The sequence below is a fragment of the Geotrypetes seraphini genome, chromosome 4 (genome assembly GCF_902459505.1).
Source record: "Geotrypetes seraphini chromosome 4, aGeoSer1.1, whole genome shotgun sequence".
NCBI classification, from domain to species: Eukaryota; Metazoa; Chordata; class Amphibia; order Gymnophiona; family Dermophiidae; genus Geotrypetes; species Geotrypetes seraphini.
In genome coordinates this window covers 58,335,730-58,354,309 of record NC_047087.1, presented here as the reverse complement: position 1 = coordinate 58,354,309, position 18,580 = coordinate 58,335,730, and the positions used below count along the sequence as shown (strand labels likewise).

Sequence of the window (18,580 nt, the reverse complement as noted above, 5' to 3'; positions counted from 1 at the left end):
CTCTGCACCCAGCCTCCTCCCTGCCAGACACTGCACCTAGCTCCCTTCCCTCCATCCCCTGTAAGGCTCTGCACCCAGCTCCCTTACCTCCATCCCTTTTCATGCTCTGCACCCATGCCCCTTCCTTCCCTCCCTCCTCTCCCTTCCCTCCCTGTGAAGCTCATCACCTAGCCCCCTTCCCTCCCTCATCAGGCTCAGCACCCTCCCCTATCCATTGTACCTCCTCCGCCAATCCCTGGTGGTCCAGAGGTGCAGCGGGCAGAAGCGAGTGGGTGGGTGGCTGCTGCAAGTTCTGGTTTCTTCAGCCGCTGAGCGGCACCAAGCAGGAGCCATGAGAATTCACAGGAGCCAGACAAGAAGCTGCTCAACGCCAAAGCGGCTCCTGCTCGGTGCCGCTCAGTGGCTGAAAAAACCAGAACTCATGGCAGCCACCCACTGACCGGGATAGCAGCGGAGCAGGAGTGCAGAAAGCGCGCTCCTTCCTGCTGCACCTCTGGAGTACCAGGGATTATCAGAGCAGGTACAACGAACAGAGCAGGGAGGGGGTAGGGGGCAGAGCTTGGCGGCAACCTGCAATAAGTCTGGGAGGGGGGCGCTGGCTTGAATATAAACTGGGAACCCCATTTTTGGGCCACTTTTTTGGTGTATAGAGAATCAGCCACATAATCCACTCCTGACAGAAGGAACTGGGGTACAGGCTCGTAGCTTTTCGTACTCAAGAGTCCATAACTTGCTATGGCAGGCACTGGTCACAAAGGATGTTGCAGTGGCAGATTTGATTCCCAAAGCCAGAGCCTCTTGAGAACCACATCCACTTGGTGATCCTGCATATCTCTCAACAACACTCCACCCTTGCTTGGAAGGGATTTGCGCTTAGTAACTCTTGGGCTGAGCGAACATCAGGTGACACACCTGTGCCATATAGAGTACAGCCGAGACATAGTCCTTGCCACTTTAAGGGACCCCTCTGGAGCATTCCAATACTCCGTGACCAAAACTTTATTGGCAGAATGCCAGAGAACATAGAAGACTGAGCTCTCATTCCACCCATGATAAATAAAGGAGGAAGGAGAAAGGACCTGCTGAGAGTACAAGTTTAACTTTGGAAGCGAATCAATGATGAGGTCCAAGAGAGCCGAGGGTTTAAATAAGCACAGAACCGTGGAATCATCCCTAGGATCAAAAGTCATTATAAGTGACCCTGTATCCCCCGACAGGGAGGATGCGTCCTCACACAACAATGGTATAGTAAGAGATCAATTATCATCCGAATCTCCCTCTGAAAGGTCTCCTAGACCCTCACTAGAAGCAGTTAGGTAGATGCAACCTGGGACCTGCGGTGTCCGAAACGCTGCCAAACTTCTCCTTGAAAGGACGGCTCTCCTGAAAGGCTTTCCACATCAAATTAATAAATTCTGGGGAAAAAGATGTACTAGGCAGCACTGAGTATCCAATGGATGACTCCATCTTATATCTCTTGGACTCCATGGCCTCTGTGCCGGATGACTGCTGTTCTAGGGACCAAAAAAAAATGGCCAGAACCAATGGCTTTCCGCCCATTCCTCAGCCTAAAGCGCAAAGGGGAGACTAAGCCGTAAACTTCCACCCCACCCTACACTGCACAGCACGTGGTTCAAGAATGCTCTTCCTAATCCTGGAATGAATTAGGAACAAAGGAGCCTGAGGACTCCATCTCTGCCAGTTTTCAGGCAAAACGAGGTGTTTTGAAGCTTCTGGAGAACTTTGAAAAAAGATTAGGAAAAATCCAAAATGGCCAGTGGAAGCGTTTTGGCGTCAAAAATTGCTTAAATTACGCCTAAACCAAAATTAACGATTTTAGAAGTGTGGGAACACGTGGGAACATGCAGCAACCTTGAAAATTCACTTTAACAGACCCCCCCCCTTTCACCCTGATTCTCATCATAAGCTGTAACAGCCTTACTCACTTTGACCGGTGCTGGTAATGTGCTGCAGCCTGCCTCAGCTCCAAAGGTAAGCTGGACCAGGGAGAAGAAATCACTGCCTCAAAGTAAACGTTCTTCCTTCACTGAATCTTCAGGCTGCCAGTCTGACTGGCATCTCAATGAGCGTCCACCACTGTGGACAAGCAAAAACTAAGGGGGTAGGCAAAACGCAATTGTGTGACACTGCTGAGTCTGGTGTCTGGCTCCTGCGAGACAATGCTGAGCCTCCTACAGATGCCTAACAGCCTGTGCTCGACCCCCTGAAAGCAATAGGTGAGCAAACTACAAAGGGATGGCCCTGAAATCCAGAAATGCTTCAGCAGGTGGCTAACAGGTACCACAAGGGACTGGACTGTCAGCTGCAGACCACAATCTGCTGCTTCTCCATGCAGCCAGAGCTGAACCCTTGAACAGTGGAGCTCTTAGCACCGTAAACCTGAGAAAAACCAGACTAAAATAAAACAATAAGCAAAGTAGAATAGAAACACTCCTTCAGGCTCAAGTGCACAAAGAAAAAATGTAAAGGTAGAGAGCCCTCTGTGAAGCAGGAGGGATTCAGAAAACATACCTTCTGCAAGGTTTGTGGTTACAGGGAAATTATTTGCTTGTCCAAATGGCACACCTATTGCACTAGAAAAGTGTTTGGTGAATCTACAGTTCATTTTACATCCATTTTATGCTACTCAGGAAACCAGAATGTATTTGCCCATAAAACTTATAGGAGCCTACCTCTTTTGAATGAGATAGTCCTCCAGAATATCAAGACAGCGCACCATCTGAGAGAAAATTAGAACTTTGTGTCCGCCTGCTTTCATCTTGGGAAGAAGTTTATCAATGAGAACCAATTTGCCAGCCGACTGGATCATTGCTTGTAGATGCATGTCAAGAGCAGTTGGGCTATAAGTCTCTCTGAATTCCCCTAGAATTTTCTCTTCAGCACCTGTCAAAAGCATGCATTTTTAATAATCACAAAAATAATCTCAAAGAAACTGGATGAATTAAAACAAACACCAGTAAGACAAAGCCCAGTATTAATTACCACTATTGCTGAGAACCACAGAGAGTTAAAAAAAAAAAAAAAATTAAAAAATAACAATCACACATTTGTGAGAGGCCCTTCAGAAAATTTTGCAACCCAAGTACTGTATTTTTCACTCCATAAGACGCACCTGACCATAAAACACACCCTAGATTTAGAGGAGGAAAATAAGAAAAACAACATTCCGAACCAAAATTCTCCCTGCCAGGCTCTGCACCCAACCTCACACTCCTTGCCAAGCTCTGCACCCTGTCCCCCCTCCCTGCCATGCTCTGTACCCCATCCTCCCTCTGGTGGTCTATTGGTAGGCCGGGACAAGGCACAGGGCAGACAGGCCTAGTGAATGGCAGGCAGGTAGGAACAGGGCATGCAGGCAGGCCTCTCCCCTCCCAGGCAGGCCTCCCCCTTCTCAGTCAGCCCCCCCATGCAGGACTTTCCTCTCCCAGGCAGTCCCCCCAGGCAGACAGGCAGGCCTCCCCCTTCTCAGGCAGCCCCCCAGGCAGGTAGACAGGCCTCCCCCCTCCCAGGCAGGCAGCCCCCTCCTCCCAGGCCTCCCCGTAGGCAGGCCCGGCCTCTCCCTACTCCCTCCCTATTTTTAATTCAGAACGGCACTGATTTTTATGTACTTTTGAGAAAACAGCATGACTGTCTAAAACAGGGTTGCCCAATACGTCAATCGCGATCAACCGGTAGATCGAGAAGGCAACGTGAGTCGATCACGGAGCCCATCCCGTGATAGACTCGTGTTGCCGTCTCGATCTACCGGCCGATCAGCCATCCTCTCCCCGACGTCAAAGACGCCGATGCCGGGCATCCAGTTTAGTCTGTCATTTCAGGGTGGGGGGACGGTGGCAGCGGCAGCAGCATGAAAAAGAAATCACCCTGGCTGGGGTCGGTGTCATGCTCCGGAGCTTCTACAGCCTTCCTATCTGGCCCTCTCCCTTCTACTTGCATCCGGCCACACCCCCTGCTCCGCGGCTCTCTTCGGCAACTCAACAGCAGTGATCGACACAAGCTTCTGACGTCGGAGCCTACCCTCTGCAAGTCCCGCTTGTTTCAACTTCCTTTTTCTACAAAAGCGGGACTCGCAGAGGGATGGCCTCAATGTCGGCAGCCTGTCTTGATCACCATTGCTGACGAGTTGCTGAAGAGGGCCGCAGGGCAGGGTGTGTGGTTGAATGTAGGTGAAAGGGAGAGGGCCAGATGCAGGACTCGTGGGTGAGGGAGGAGAACAAGAGAGAGAAAGAGAGAGGGGAGGGAAAGAAAAGGAAATATTTCATACCGGGCTGGGCCGGAGTGGAGGGAGGGTGGAAAAATTCTGGCTACAAGAAAAGGGTGGAAAGCTGAAAATGGAGATAGTGACACAAAGAAGAGAAAGGGTAAGCAGGACCTACTGAATAAGGATAGAAATACAGAGGGGAAATGAAGAGGAGGTGAAATAGAGACATAGAAGTAATGATGAAAAAGGGGGGGGGGAGATAAAGACATTGAAAGGGCAAATGGTGAACATGGGGTAAAGACAAGGACAGAGACAAATGAAGATTCTGAAAAAGTGGTGAGATAGGGATAAAGGTGAGATGGACACAAAGAAGGGTGATGCTGGAAAATAGGTGGAATGGTAATTCTGACAGACACAGAAGGGAAAGGCTGGATCAAGGAGAAATGGGGCTCAGGCTGGATGGAATGGGGAGAAATGCCTGGTTGGCCCGGAACTTCCTCTCCTATGTCATAATTGACGTCGGGGAGCGGAATGCTGGTCAGCACAATGCTTTTGCAGGGAGAGCTTGGGGCGGCAGTGGCTTGGGGGCTGTTCCCTGATGGCGGCAAACCGAGTGGCTTGGGGGGAGGGGAGGGAGAAGGAAAGAAAGGGGGCAGGCAGGGAGTCAGAAAGAAGGGGGAACAGGGAGACAGAAAGAAAGGGAGGCAAGGAAACAGAAAGAAAAAGTTGGGAGACAGAAGGAGGAGAGGAAACATACAGGAGGCTGAAAGTAGGGAAGAAAGACTGGATGCACAGTCAGAAGAAGAAAGTGCAACCAGAGACTCATGAAATCACCAAACAACAAAGGTAGGAAAAATGATTTTATTTTCAATTTAGTGATCAAAATGTGTCCGTTTTGAGAATTTATATCTGCTGTCTATATTTTGCACTATGGCTCCCTTTTACTAAACCACAATAGCATTTTTTAGCGCAGGGAACCTATGAGCATTGAGAGAAGCGCGGGGCATTCAGCGCAACTCCCTGTGCTAAAAACCACTATTACAGTTTAGTAAAAAGGGAGGGGGTATATTTGTCTATTTTTGTATGGTTGTTACTGAGGTGACATTGCATAGATTCATCTGCCGTGACCTCTTTGAAAAAACCTCAGAATATGAATGATAATTAATATTTTCTCTGCCTTTCAGTGTGCTTTGTGGTTTGTTTTTTTTATTTCATTATTGGTAGATCATTTTGACTTGGTCATTTTAAAAGTAGCTCGCAAGCCCAAAAAGTGTGGGCACCCCTGGTCTAAAACAACACAGCCATACTTGCTGCCTCTTTCAAGAATGAACTCTTTAAAGTCAGTTTTGAACGGTCATGAATTGTTCCGTCAACTTTTTCCTAAAAATAAAAAGGTTCGTTCTCCTCGGCCCCACCCTCCTTACCTTTTTTATCATTCTGGCGCCTTCCCTCGACGGACGCGGCTGCCTGGTCCCCGCAAGCAGTGACCGCTGCCACAATGGCCACTGAGTCCTCTTCTTTTTCCATGCAGCAGAGTGGCACACAAAGCTGCCTGCCTGGTTCTGTGCCGCTTCCCGCGAGAACTCAGTTCTCACGGGAAGTGGCGCGTGAACAGGCAGGCAGCCTTGTGCCCCGCTCTGTTGTAAAGAAAAAGAAGATGACTCAGCGGCAGCAGTCACTACTCACGGAGACCAGGCAGGCAGCCGCGTCCAGTGAGAGAGGGCACCAGAATGAATAAAAAGGTAACGGGGTGGGGGGAGGGGTATTCGCTCCATAAGACACACCCTTATTTCCACCCCCTTTTTGGGGGTGGATAAAGTGCATCTTATAGATCAAAAAATACGGTAAATGTTGTTTATTAGGGACGCTGATTTTCAATCATTGGCATCCTCTTCTGTTAGTGCAATAAATATCTGTAATCCACATAATGTCCATCATTAAAGTTCACTGCAGTACTTCACATCATTTACAAATAATGTTTTCAACAATGCCTTTTGTCAACAGCAAATTAAAAAAAATATCTATCACTTATCTCCAAAATCAAGCAAACAAGGCCAACAATTAAGCCTCCTCTGCTAGTCATGCTCCCTCCATATTGAAAAAAACAACTAACTGCTGGTCTTGTTTGCTCATTTTTTGAGATAACAGATTTCCTATTTTCAACTGACAAAAGGCTTAGTTAAAATACTGGATACTGTTATACAAAGAAATGAGATTGTTAAATATGACAAAGGACATTTATATTTTTTTCCAACTTACACTTCTGGATTGAAAATCAGCTACCCTAATAAGCAATATTTGGTTGTATGAGAGCTTTGCAAAGTTTTCTGAAATTCCCTCAAATACATCAACAGATTAGGTTCTTACCTTGGTAATCTGTTAGGATACACAAATCCATACTTGAGCTTCTGATTCCCATTTCTTGCGAATTGCGGAAGGATATCCCTTTAAGAACCTGAAAACTCCTCCCCTACAATGCCCTCCAACCCTTCCGTAAACATCTGAAAACCTGGCTTTTCTCAAAAACCTAACACTCCCTCCTCTTCTGCCATCCCAGCCGGCTAACACTCTTCCCTCTCTGATCTTCACCCATCCCTTCCTTGGAGTTCCTTTCTCATTACAATTCCTGTAAACCGTGCCGAGCTCCACAAATGTGGAGATGGCGCAGTATATAAACCCAAGATTTAGTTTAGTTTAGTTTACAATGGAGCACACTACCCTCCACAGTTGGTACCCAAAAAAATTGAACTCCACTGAAACATAAGAAAAGAGAAGGAGAGGCACAGGGAATTTCCCCGGCAAGAAACACATTTTGCTCTGCTCTAAAATGTAAAAATAGAACAATGATCAATAAACATTTAACAAATAAACAGAAAACAGCAAATGCTTGCATGAGTAACTCAGATCCAACTAAAGTGTAACAAATACAGGAGCTATGGGACCCTCCCAAGAGGAAAGAGAAAGGAACCCTCCCCCCTCCCAATACCTGAAACACATATTTTCTTTATCTTAGGTAGACTAGCAGAGGTCCCGAGACAGACACTGGCAATATCTGAGGCAAAAATAAGGTAAATCAAAACCAAGTCCACACAGGGAGGGTTGTATAGACTCTTGTGTATCATAACAAAACCCAGTTTACCGAGGTAAGAACTTAATCTGTCGTTCTGTTGCGGATACACAGGAGTCACCAAGCACCTAAAGATGGCATCCCCTCAAGTCACCACATCCACTCTGTAGAACTTTGTAAAGGTGTGCAGAGTAGCCCAAGTAGCAGCTCTGCAGACTTCATCAGGTGAAACAGCTTCAGATTCCACCCAGGAGGTTGCTAAAACTCCCGTGGAATGTGCTGCAAGAGAAATAAGCTGCTGGTTCCCAGCAGAAAGGTAAAAAAAGGAAATCGTCATGTGGATCCATTTGGCAATGGAAGCTTTGGAAACTAGCCTGTCCTGCCTTGAGTGACTGGTCAGTTCAAAAAGATGATCAGAAAGCCTGGAGTCATTAGTCCTCTCCAGGTAGATGAATAGGGCCCTGTGGACATTCAGCTTGCGCAGAAGTTTATCCTGTTTGGCTGAACCCATAGGCTGAAAACAGGGCAGATGAAGTTCCTGATTAATATGGGAGACGGAGACCACCATTGGAAGAAAGGCGGGAACTGTACACAGAGAAACACCTGACTCCGAGAAACTGAAAAATGGTTTCGTGCAGGAGAGGGCTTGCAAATTCAAGAGCCTTCTTGTCGAGAGTATGGCAACTGAAAACACTGTCTTGACTGTAAGGCTCAGAAAGAGGTTTTTACGGAGCATGGGCCAAGTCCTCCAAGTCTACATTGAGATCCCAAGACAGGAACTGTCTGTGCAATGGGGGTCTTAGCCTGAGAGCCCCCTGTAAAAAACAAATGACATCCAGGTGAGAAGCCAGAGACTGAAGGACCTCAGAGCCCGAAAGCACAAGATGGAAAAATTATGTTCTTACCTGTTAATTTTCTTTCCCTTAGATGCAGCAGATGAATCCAGAGACCAATGGGATATCTCACATCTACCAGCAGGCGGAGATAGAGAAACTGATTACAGGTGGTTCTATTGGCTGGCACTCCTCCTGTTTATCTAGTATAGCTCCTTGCCCAAGCATCCGTAACCATCAATAGGCATAGCATGTAAAAAACTTCTTTCCCATAACAAATCTCAAAATGCAATAATACAGAAAACAACCTGCCATAATAACAAACTGCGAAAGTTGCAAAAGAAAAAACCGAGAGACAATATCCAGAAAGGGTGGGGCTCTGGATTCATCTGCTGCATCTAAGGGAAAGAAAATTAACAGGTAAGAACATAATTTTTCCTTCCCTAGCAACAGCAGCAGATGAATCCAGAGACCAATGGGATGTAGCAAAGCAATCCTCAATCTGGGTGGGAAGCAAACGCCGCCTCCGCAACAACCGAAGCACAAAACGCCCCTACCGCATGCACCCCCACATCCAAGCAGAAATGCGGAGAGAAAGCACTCTCGGAAGACCAATTAGCCGTGAGACAAATCTCCTCCAAGGAGATTTGGGCCGAGCCCAAGAAGTAGCCATCGCTCCGGCGGAATGGTCATAAAGTTCTTTCTCCAACCGCTTCCCTGCTAGCAAGCAAGCATAAAGAATGTCCTCCTGGACCCATTGAGCGATGGAGGCTTCGGACGCCGCCATACGTTTGAAGCGTCCCTTGAAGAATACAAAAAAGGAGATATAAACAACTAAAAGTCGTTAGAAACCGAGCTCGCGGAGAACGCTACGTACGTATCAAAAAATGTAGTGAATAAAAGCACTGCTCCCAATTTCTCCTCCCAGGAAGAAGGAAGGAAAAGCGAGCATGACATAAAAGAAAGGATGACACCCCCCTAGAAAGAAATAGTGGTACCATCCGAACTGATACCCCATATTTCGGAAATCAGAAATAGGAATCCCCGTTAAACAAGGTCTGCAACATAGAAAACTGCAGAGCTGAAGCCATGGCCACAAGAAACCCCATGTTCAACGGCACAGCCCTTTAGAGTCCCAAAAGACAAGGATGAAATAAAGCTTTCCGTAAACTGAGAAGAAGTACGTGAAGATTGTACTCCAAACCGGGCTTTCTAAGAGGCGCATGAATATACCGCACTCTGTTTAGGAACTGAACTACATGAAGCTGAGAAGTAAGCGAAGAGCAATATACCTAGCCCTTGTTACAAGCCAAGAATGGCACTAGAAGCTGAAGTGAATTGAAAGCTAAGCCCTCGGCAATACACTTGTGCCAAAAAGGAACTCTGGAGTGTTTCAAACGTCAAGAAGCACCCAAGAAAGGAAAAACCTCCAAAAGGAAGCAGAAGCCACAGGAGAAGACGTCTGTAGCACCTGGATAAGAGAAGAAACAACCTGGTTCGCATAACCCTTACAAGTCAACCAAGATTTTTCAAAAAACTAGGTCGTAATACTAAAGTAGTACAAATATCCATGTTGATCGGACCCTAGGCTGTCGAAAGACTCATCAAATCCGCATAGTAAGGATGGCGCCGCCAATCCAGAGATTCTACAAATACTGTGCCCGGAAAGCGAGCTCGAGATGGCAAATCCAAGCCATCATCAGCCAGCGGAAAACACTGAAAAAAGAGAAGGCAGAGGCGAGAAAGGAGCCATGCAGCTACCCCCTCTAACTCCCACTTCCTGGGCCCGCCGAAGAAGCTAGGAAGCTTAGAATTGAGAGACGAGGCCATGAGGTCTAGGTCAAGGAGATCTCATGTCCATAAAAAGAGCTAGAATGCCTGAGCCACAAATCTCAATATCCAGGATGCAGAAGATTACACTATTACTAACATGCACACTTTCCAGAGCGTACACAGCGCTGTACACTGTAAAATATAAGAAATGGGCCATGCTCAGATTCCGCGGAGAGAAAGTCTATCCAAACTCTTATCCTGATCCATAAAAGGATCTGCCAACAGAAGACAAAGATGAGAGTCCACCCATTGAAGCAGACCAACTTCACCTGCCAACTGAGTACAACACCTACTGCCCAAGCTGTAGAGAAATACCCCCATCCTAATACTGACCAAAAGGACCCTCAGCGGCAATCCGGAAGAATGATCTGAAGCTCCAGAAAGTTAGCCTGACCCTGCTCAAGAGTAGAAGAATGAACAAGTACTGAGTCGCCTCTGAAGACCAGACTCCTGGAGCTGAGGATGGAAGCCACCGAGCTCCCTAACCCGACAGCCCGGGATGGTCGGTGGTCATGAGCTAGTCCAGCAAAGAACGAGGCATGCCTTGAAAAGAGAAATCGCGCTGAGCCACCAAATCATACAGAGCGATGCAGGAGGAGCATACCAAATAATTGGAGCCCTGAGATACCGGGAACCACCGGAACAAAAGCGACTGCTGTAGCGTAAGAAGGGGAAAGCAAGCCGAAGTTCCCAGTGGAGTCAGCAATATGGATCACAGAAACTGTACAGAATCCCATACTCTTGGTCATGGTAAGCGAAGAAGAATACCAATCTGAGACTGAGACCGAGACCTCACGCCCAAGTCTCCGGAAAGAAACACATGTCTCTCCTATATGAATAAAAACATTACCCCGATATACCTATAAATAGTACAGGAGAAAAGAGCGCTGTGCAAATTCGAAGATGCACGTGTAAAGAACTAAGGAAAAGATACCACCCTTTTCGTGTCAGTCAAATGGCCCGACTGGAAGTCGTCCGAATCAAGCAGGCAGTCAAGAAGAAATTAGATGAATTGCCTGGTAGCGCCAAAACGGTACCACCGCCCACATCACCTAAAATGTTCGTGAAGCCTTGGGTAGGCTTTGGCATGTGCCAAAACCGAAAGCGCTGCTCCAAGGGAGGCAGGCAAACCCAGTGCCAATTCGGAGTCCATAGAGAAAATGTAAATATACTACCATGTTGTCTGCAGAAATGTGTAACCCCGAGAAACTAATTCAGAAGAATGGGATCCAGCCTGCCCAATGCCCCCTTCTCGGGCACCATGCAGTAAGTGGAACAACGTCCCTTAGTTCCCGAAGAACTACAAGAACTGTCCTGAGGACCAGTAACACTGAAAAGGGAAACACAAAACATAGAGACTCCAAGAACGAACTGGAAACCTGAGGAGGATGCAAAGATGCAAGCATCCTGAAAAATCTTCACAGCTCCCTGACCTGACATTATAGCGTCTTCTCCCTCATGAGAAAGCCTGAAGAGTCATTGAAAGAAGTCAAGATCCCCTCAGAATGAAGTGCAGAAGGTCAGTGAATGGCAGGATGAGACTGTAGGATCTGCAAGAAGATTCTCCTAGGAAAATTCAAGTTTCACAATGTAAAGAGGAATATACTGGAACCATGAAAACAGTACTAACCCCATGTAACATGAGCGAAATACGTATGTCCTTTAAAGTGAATACATACTACACTCATCAAGATGCTGCATCTACCGCCCCGTGGAAAACAACAGCATCCTTACAGGTATCAGACAAAGCTCACATCGCTTATGAGAGCTTCAGGGATGAGGCTAACAGCCACATAGCGCGTGATCCTCCGCGGGTTTGATAGAACAGGTAACTGGCTCCTGGTTAAAAGGAACTGTACAGCCCTTCCTGTCTGGACGGGGGGCCCGTCTAGCATGTGCCATGAGAAAATGGTGACAGGAGAAACCAGCGTGATAAGCATGGAAATCTGAAATCCAGGCCCCCTCAGAAATAGAGAAAGAGAGTCCTGGCCGCAGGAAGATGAGCAGTGTCATTATGCCCATAGAGACAGCCCGAACTGTTTGTACTACCTTTAGGCATATATATCCTGTGCCACTACTAGACACATGCAGCTCAGCACAGAGGCCCAAATAAGGACAATTACCAACAGACAAAGGCTCAATCTGCAGGGACCCCAAGAGAGACAATGAGATACCTGTGTGAAATACAGGGCACAATCTTACTGCTGATCTCACCGTGCCGTGAGTTGCCGTATGTCGCCCCAGTCCGGAGACAAACCGAGACTGGGTGACCTAGCACAGGGCAGAGTCTCTCTGGTAAACCCCTTGAGTGCTAACCCCAGAGTCCGATTAAACAAGCAGCTTCCTTCAAGGGAGTACAGCAGGAACACAGACATAGACATATAAAACTGCCCAAGCTTGTCCCAAAGCTGGTGACACACATACAACTTGTCTGAACCGGAAAGGAGAGAAGCCCCGGCATACCCTGACCAAAGTCAGCTGGAAACAAACTACCGGAACACTGCAGCTCTCCCGCCATCGCCAGAGACCCAAGCGCACGCCGGATTCTCACTGACACATGGCCGCTGCATCAACGCTCCTAGAAACATAGTTGGATTCAAGCCCCGCAAAATTTACCCTGCCGCGGCTTGCATAGAAATAAAATCAGACTCAGGGAATAACCAGAAGAACGGCCCACAGCGCCGGAAAAAACATGTCCCATCTCATGCTGCTATAAACCGGCACCTGCACAATAAACTGCACATGGTCGTGACAAACACCAATGAAAGAGAGCCTCAGAATAAACAGGACTACTGCTGCACTGAACCCAACAATGAGAACAAGTGCGAGCAAGAAATCGCACCGCTACTGCTGCACTGTAACAAACAATGGAAACCAAGCGCGTGCATGCAAAGGGCGGGAAGTCCCGGCTCCCTCCACGGATTTCTAGTCATAAAACTTAGCCTCAATAAAATATCCATGCCTTAAATGTACGATGACCGAACCCACAGTACTAAGACTCCAAAACAGAACCTGAAGTTCAAACAACTGTAAAAGCCAGACATACTCACAAGCTAGTTGTTAGGGCTGGTTGAAGCCAGTTTGCAGCAAAAGCATGGCAGAATGTAACAACTGTGGTCTCTTTTTTTTTTTTTTTTTTTACACAGAGAAGGGAAAGAAGAAAAAAATTGAGACCCAGTCAGACCCTCTAGCAATGGAGGGAGGGACAAGGGGGGGCCCAAGTGTAACCTCTAAAGCCGGCACCGTTCAGCCGGACACCCCTGTCTCACTGAAGAGAAAAATCTCAACAGGAGAAATAGCATTGCCAGCTCACTGAAGAGAAAATCTCAACAGGAGAAACAGAATGGCAGTCTCACTGAAGAGAAACCTCAACAGGAGAAACAGAATGGCAGTCTCGCTGAAGAGAAACCTCAACAGGAGAAAATAAAGTTCCAGCCACAGCCAGAATTCAGGAGCTAGTTGAACAGCGACTTTTTCCTGCTGGGAGATAGAGAATACTAGATAAACAGGAGGAGTGCCAGCCAATAGGACCACCTGTTAATCAGTTTCTCTATCTCCGCCTGCTGGTAGATGTGAGCTATCCCATTGGTCTCTGGATTCATCTGCTGCTGTTGCTAGGGAAACTGGCTATCTTCAATTTGTGAACAAAACCACAAGTCCATTTTTGAGACCAGCTTACAGGAAGGCAAGAATCACCAGCATGAGAGTCCTCTCTGGCTCTACCTGTTCCTTGGCATAGCTTAACTAAAAGATCTTCCATAAACTGCAACCACCACAGGCTTCTTTGCCTTAAAGAGCGTCATAATCACAACCTCCAAATATCCTCAAGAGTCATGCCAAAAGACCAAAGCTTCTCCATCGGAACTGGGTCTTGACTGAGAAGCCCCAGGTGAACAGGCAGCTTCAGGGGTCTGTCCTCTCTGTGGACATACCAAGTCTCTGTACCAAGGTCTTTGGGGCCAGTCCAGCAATACTAAGATCTCCAGACCCCAAATGGGTGGCTATCCTATGGATGATCTGACCCACCATGGCCCACGGTGGAAACATATAGAAAAGATCTGTAGGCCAAGGCAGGATCAGGGTGTCCAGCACTGCACTTCCCTGCTCAACTCTGTGGCTGTAGAAGCCGGTTGTTTTCACATTCTTGGCTATGGCCATGAGATCTATGCCCAATTTGATGTAAGTCTGAACTATGAGGGAAAACATCCTTTGAGACAGAGACCACTCTCTGGGATCCAGGGTCTGCCAGCTGAGAAAGTCGGCTTGGACATTCTCTACTCCTGCCATGTGAGCCACTGAGAGGGCTTGCAAATGAAATTCTGTCCACTAGAACATAAGAATTGCTGCCGCTGGGTCAGACCAGTGGTCCATCGTGACCAGCAATCTGCTCACACGAAGGCCCCCAGGTCAAAGACCAGTGCTCTAAATGAGTCCAGCTTCACCAGCGTACATTCCAGTTTAGCAGGAACTTGTCCAACTTTGTCTTGAATCTCTGAAGGGTGTTTTCCCCTATAACAGACTCCGGAAGAACATTCCAGTTTTCTACCACTCTCTGGTGAAGAAGAACTTCCTTACGTTTCTACGGAATCTAACCCTTTCAACTTTAGAGAGTGCTCTCTTGTTCTCCCTACCTTGGAGAGGGTGAACAATCTATCTTTATCTACTAAGTCTATTCCCTTCAGTATTTTGAATGTTTCGATCATGTTCCCTCTCAGTCTCCTCTTTTCATGGGAGAAGAGGCCCAGTTTTTCCAATCTCTCACTGTATGGCAACTCCTCCAGCCCCTTAACCATTTTAGTTGCTCTTCTCTGGACTCTTTCAAATAGTACCGTGTCCTTCGAAAGGGTCCAGAGAAGAGCGATTAAAATGGTTAAGGGGCTTTCAAGCAGAGGACAGCGCTTTCAAGCAGAGGGCAGCGCTTCTGATAACCCCCTGTCTATTTATGTAAAACACCATGGTGGAATTGTCTGAAAACATCCTGACTGCTCGTTTTTATTTATTTTCCTCACATAAAGTAGCCATTTTTATTGCTCCTTTCAGCTTAGACCATTATTTTTCCACTTCCAATGAACTGAGAGTTTTAATGTATCCTCAAGAATGACACCTAGATCCTTTTCCTGGGCAATGACTTCTAACATAGAACCTTGCATCACGTAGCTACAGTTCGGGTTCCTCTTTCCTTCATGCATCACTTTACACTTGCTAAAATTAAGCCAACTGCCATTTCGACGCCCAGTCTTCCAGTCTCACAAGGGTGGGCTTGCTGCGCCGGCCTTAAGACCGAAGACCCAAAGGCAGAGTCCTGTCTGGCAGCAACAACCACTCCGTAGAACTTGGCAAACGTGTGAAGAGATGACCATGTCACCGCCCTGCAAATCTCTTCAAGAGAAATAGATCTAGCTTCCATCCATGAAGAAGCTACACTCCTGGCAGAAAGCACCTTAACAGAAATAGGGGACAGTTGCTCCACAAGAATGTAAGTGGACTAAATGGCTCTACGGATCCACCTGGAGATCGTAGCCTTAGAAGCGGGAGAACCTCACATACTAAAATGAGCCATCCCAAAGAGGAGGTCAGAAAGCAAAACTCGTTAGAGACCTGTCAATAATGCAGGAGCACCCTGCGCATATCCAAGTTCTTTAGCAGATAATCCTAGTGATTGGAACCCATCAGCTAAACAACTGGCAAACATATGTTCAAATGCACATGGAAAGCTGAATCCACCTTTGGCAAAAAGAAAGGAACTGTCTGCAGTGAAACTGGTCTCAGCAACTTGGAGCAGAGGGTGTCAACATGACAATGCCTGCCAATCAGAAACCCTATGGACCCAAGTGAGGGCGACCAGAAAAACAGTCTAGAGTGTTAAATCCAGGAGAAAAGCATTCCTCAGAGGTTCAAAAGGAGACCTTCCCCCCCCTTTGTTAACATCATTGGTCCTTCTCTGTCAATCCCACCCACTGAAGAAAAGAACTGCATCATAGGGGGGCGGGACCTTACAGAGAAGGGTGATAGAGCATGGGGATTCCCCATTGAAAGATAATAGCAGGGAGTCATAAAAGAAGAGCATGCCATTCTTAAGGTGGTCTGCCCTAGATCGTGGAGATCCTGGTTTTACTCAGACTCTTTCATAAAGTATTACAGCTTTATTCGTCTTAGAAACATAGAAACATAGAAACATAGAGGCAGAAAAGGGCTATAGCCCACCAAGTCTGCCCATTCCAAAGTATTCGCTCCCGAATTTACTCCCTTAAAGATCCCACGTGAGCATCCCATTTACTCTTAAAATCTTTCACGCTGCTGGCTTCAACAACCTGCAGTGGGAGTTTGTTCCACTGATCCACCACTCTTTCGGTGAAGAAGTACTTTCTGGAGTCTCCTTGAAACTTCCCTCCTCTGATCTTCAGCGGATGCCCTCTGGTGGTCGAGGGACCCATAAGACAGAAGATATCATCTTCCGACTCAATGCGACCCGTGATGTACTTAAACGTTTCAATCATGTCTCCCCTTTCTCTTCGTTCCTCAAGTGAGTACAGTCACTTGAGGAACGAAGAGAAAGGGGAGCCTGGGGTCTTAGCCTGGGGTAGAGCACCCCCTCCCCCCCAATAAAAAAAAAATAGCTGTTTGGTCTAGAAAAAGTCTTAAGTCTGGCAACTCTGTATAGATATCTTAAAACATGATCTGGACTAAGCTCACCAAATCAGGTTTTGGAAAGCGTTACCTTACAGCCTACCTGCAGCAGCTGTTTTCTAGGAACAAGGCCTCAGGAAAGGCTTATGCTCGTATCCAATATGAGAATCACAATCCTATTAGGCACTCTATAATATCAATCCACTCAAAGATTTTTCAAACTATTGTTTAAATATATATCATGCTTTATGAAGCAGCTTATAATACTTTTAAAAGACACAAGGGGAATCTCAGAATGCCACTTGTCTGCTTGTTGATTCCTGCAGTACAATGTGGCAGCACTCGTCACTGGCTCACCCAAATGTGCCCTCTATTCTAATCTCTTTATTTCTTTTTTATATTCTTCACACTGTTTCTAATTCTAATTTTTCATACTGTTTCTGTGCTCTTTAATAAATAAATAAATAAATATGCTAATATCTTTAGAGTCATTTCCAGAATCTCCATTCATTGAATTTTATCTCTTCTTAGTCATTTCATTCAATAATTTATCATTCTTTCTGATTCATTTTCAAGTAATATACTAAACATTTCTTATCCCCTAGATAACTTAGCTTTGTTAGTGCAATGTCGCTGTTACACTACGCCCCACCAACGCATTTCGTATCTTCCTCAGGACGGGAGAAGTGTCTTAACAACTACATTTCATTCATTCACTTTCTCACGCTGCTTACAATATGTCATCCCAAAAAAAAAAAATAGCCAATATGAACAATAGCAACTGATCAGGAAAACAAGCCCTACCTTCCTACTTAGCAGAGTCAAATATACTGTATACCACTACACCATCGAGTAGATTTTGGACGTAATGAAAGAACTAAAAGACCCTATACCACAAAGATCGTGGAACAGTCCATATTCAAAGACACAAATACAACCCTTCACATTCGCTGATAACGAACTATCCACCTCCTCTATATCAGTGGTGGCGGGCATTTACATTCAGTCCTACCCTGCAATTGGCCGAAACAGCTGATCTATCATTTCTTGTCCAATAATTGGGAGGCTCTTCTATGATATCCTCAAGTGATGACAGCCAGCTCCCACCCACCAACCCCCTTTCACTTTGTCTGCTGACCAATGCAAAGCGGAGGGGCGAGATGGGATGAACGGGGCGTGGTATATGAAGAACGTGTTGGGTAGCGCAGAGGATTTTTGTTATGATCTTTAAAGTACCACCTTAAGACCAGGCAGCGGTGAAGGACCAGACAGGCGCGCGAGAAGCTCGTACCTGCCTTGTTTGCCCTCTGCTTCTCGCTACCGCAGCCGTCCAACAAGGGAAGCACCAGGATTAAAAACAGGTGCGTGGGGGGTCCTGCTGTGATTAAAAACATGTACCGAGGGGGTTGTGGTATTCGCTCCATAAGACGCATTCTTATTTCCACCCACTTTTTTTGGGGGGAAAAGTGTGCCTTATGGAGTGAAAAATACGATATTTGATAGTGAATGCCGATGCTTTCCTGGGTTCCCTCCAACTATTCCGAAAACAACTGAAAACCTGGCTTTTCTCTAATATATAACATCTATTCCCCTGTTTACATCCCTCTTTTCATATGCTCTTGTAAATCTTTTTCCTCTCTCTTCCTATATTTTTAAGCTTTGTAAACCTTGTCGAGCTCCACTTCCGTGGAGATGATATGGTATATAAACTTAAGGCTTAGTTTAGTTTAGTTTAGATGCTTGTGTTTGCTCTCGACAATGAATTATAAACCCTGGGATTTTACAATTTGTTGACCGTGAGAGGAAAGTGTATATTGTAAATATAGTGAATAGTAAACAGAAGTAAGTATACTTCTTCCTGGAAGTATAGAACAATGAAAATAAGAAGTTAAACTGGTTCCTATCTATGTGGGACATTTATGGTGAAGTTTTTTCTGATGTTACCAAGCAAGGCAGTAGAAGAAATCTACAGAGTATCTAGTAGTCACACAAACATGT

The 18,580-nt window shown here is 46.3% G+C and overlaps 1 protein-coding gene across 1 annotated transcript in view; it reads right to left on the bottom strand.

The window, feature by feature from the left end:
- Window positions 1-18,580, bottom strand: part of CHD9 (chromodomain helicase DNA binding protein 9) — a 499,652-nt gene that overhangs the window by 213,437 nt on the left and 267,635 nt on the right. Inside the window, 1 exon segment of the mRNA XM_033940083.1 lies at window positions 2,694-2,904. Coding sequence (XP_033795974.1) covers window positions 2,694-2,904 — 211 coding nt within the window.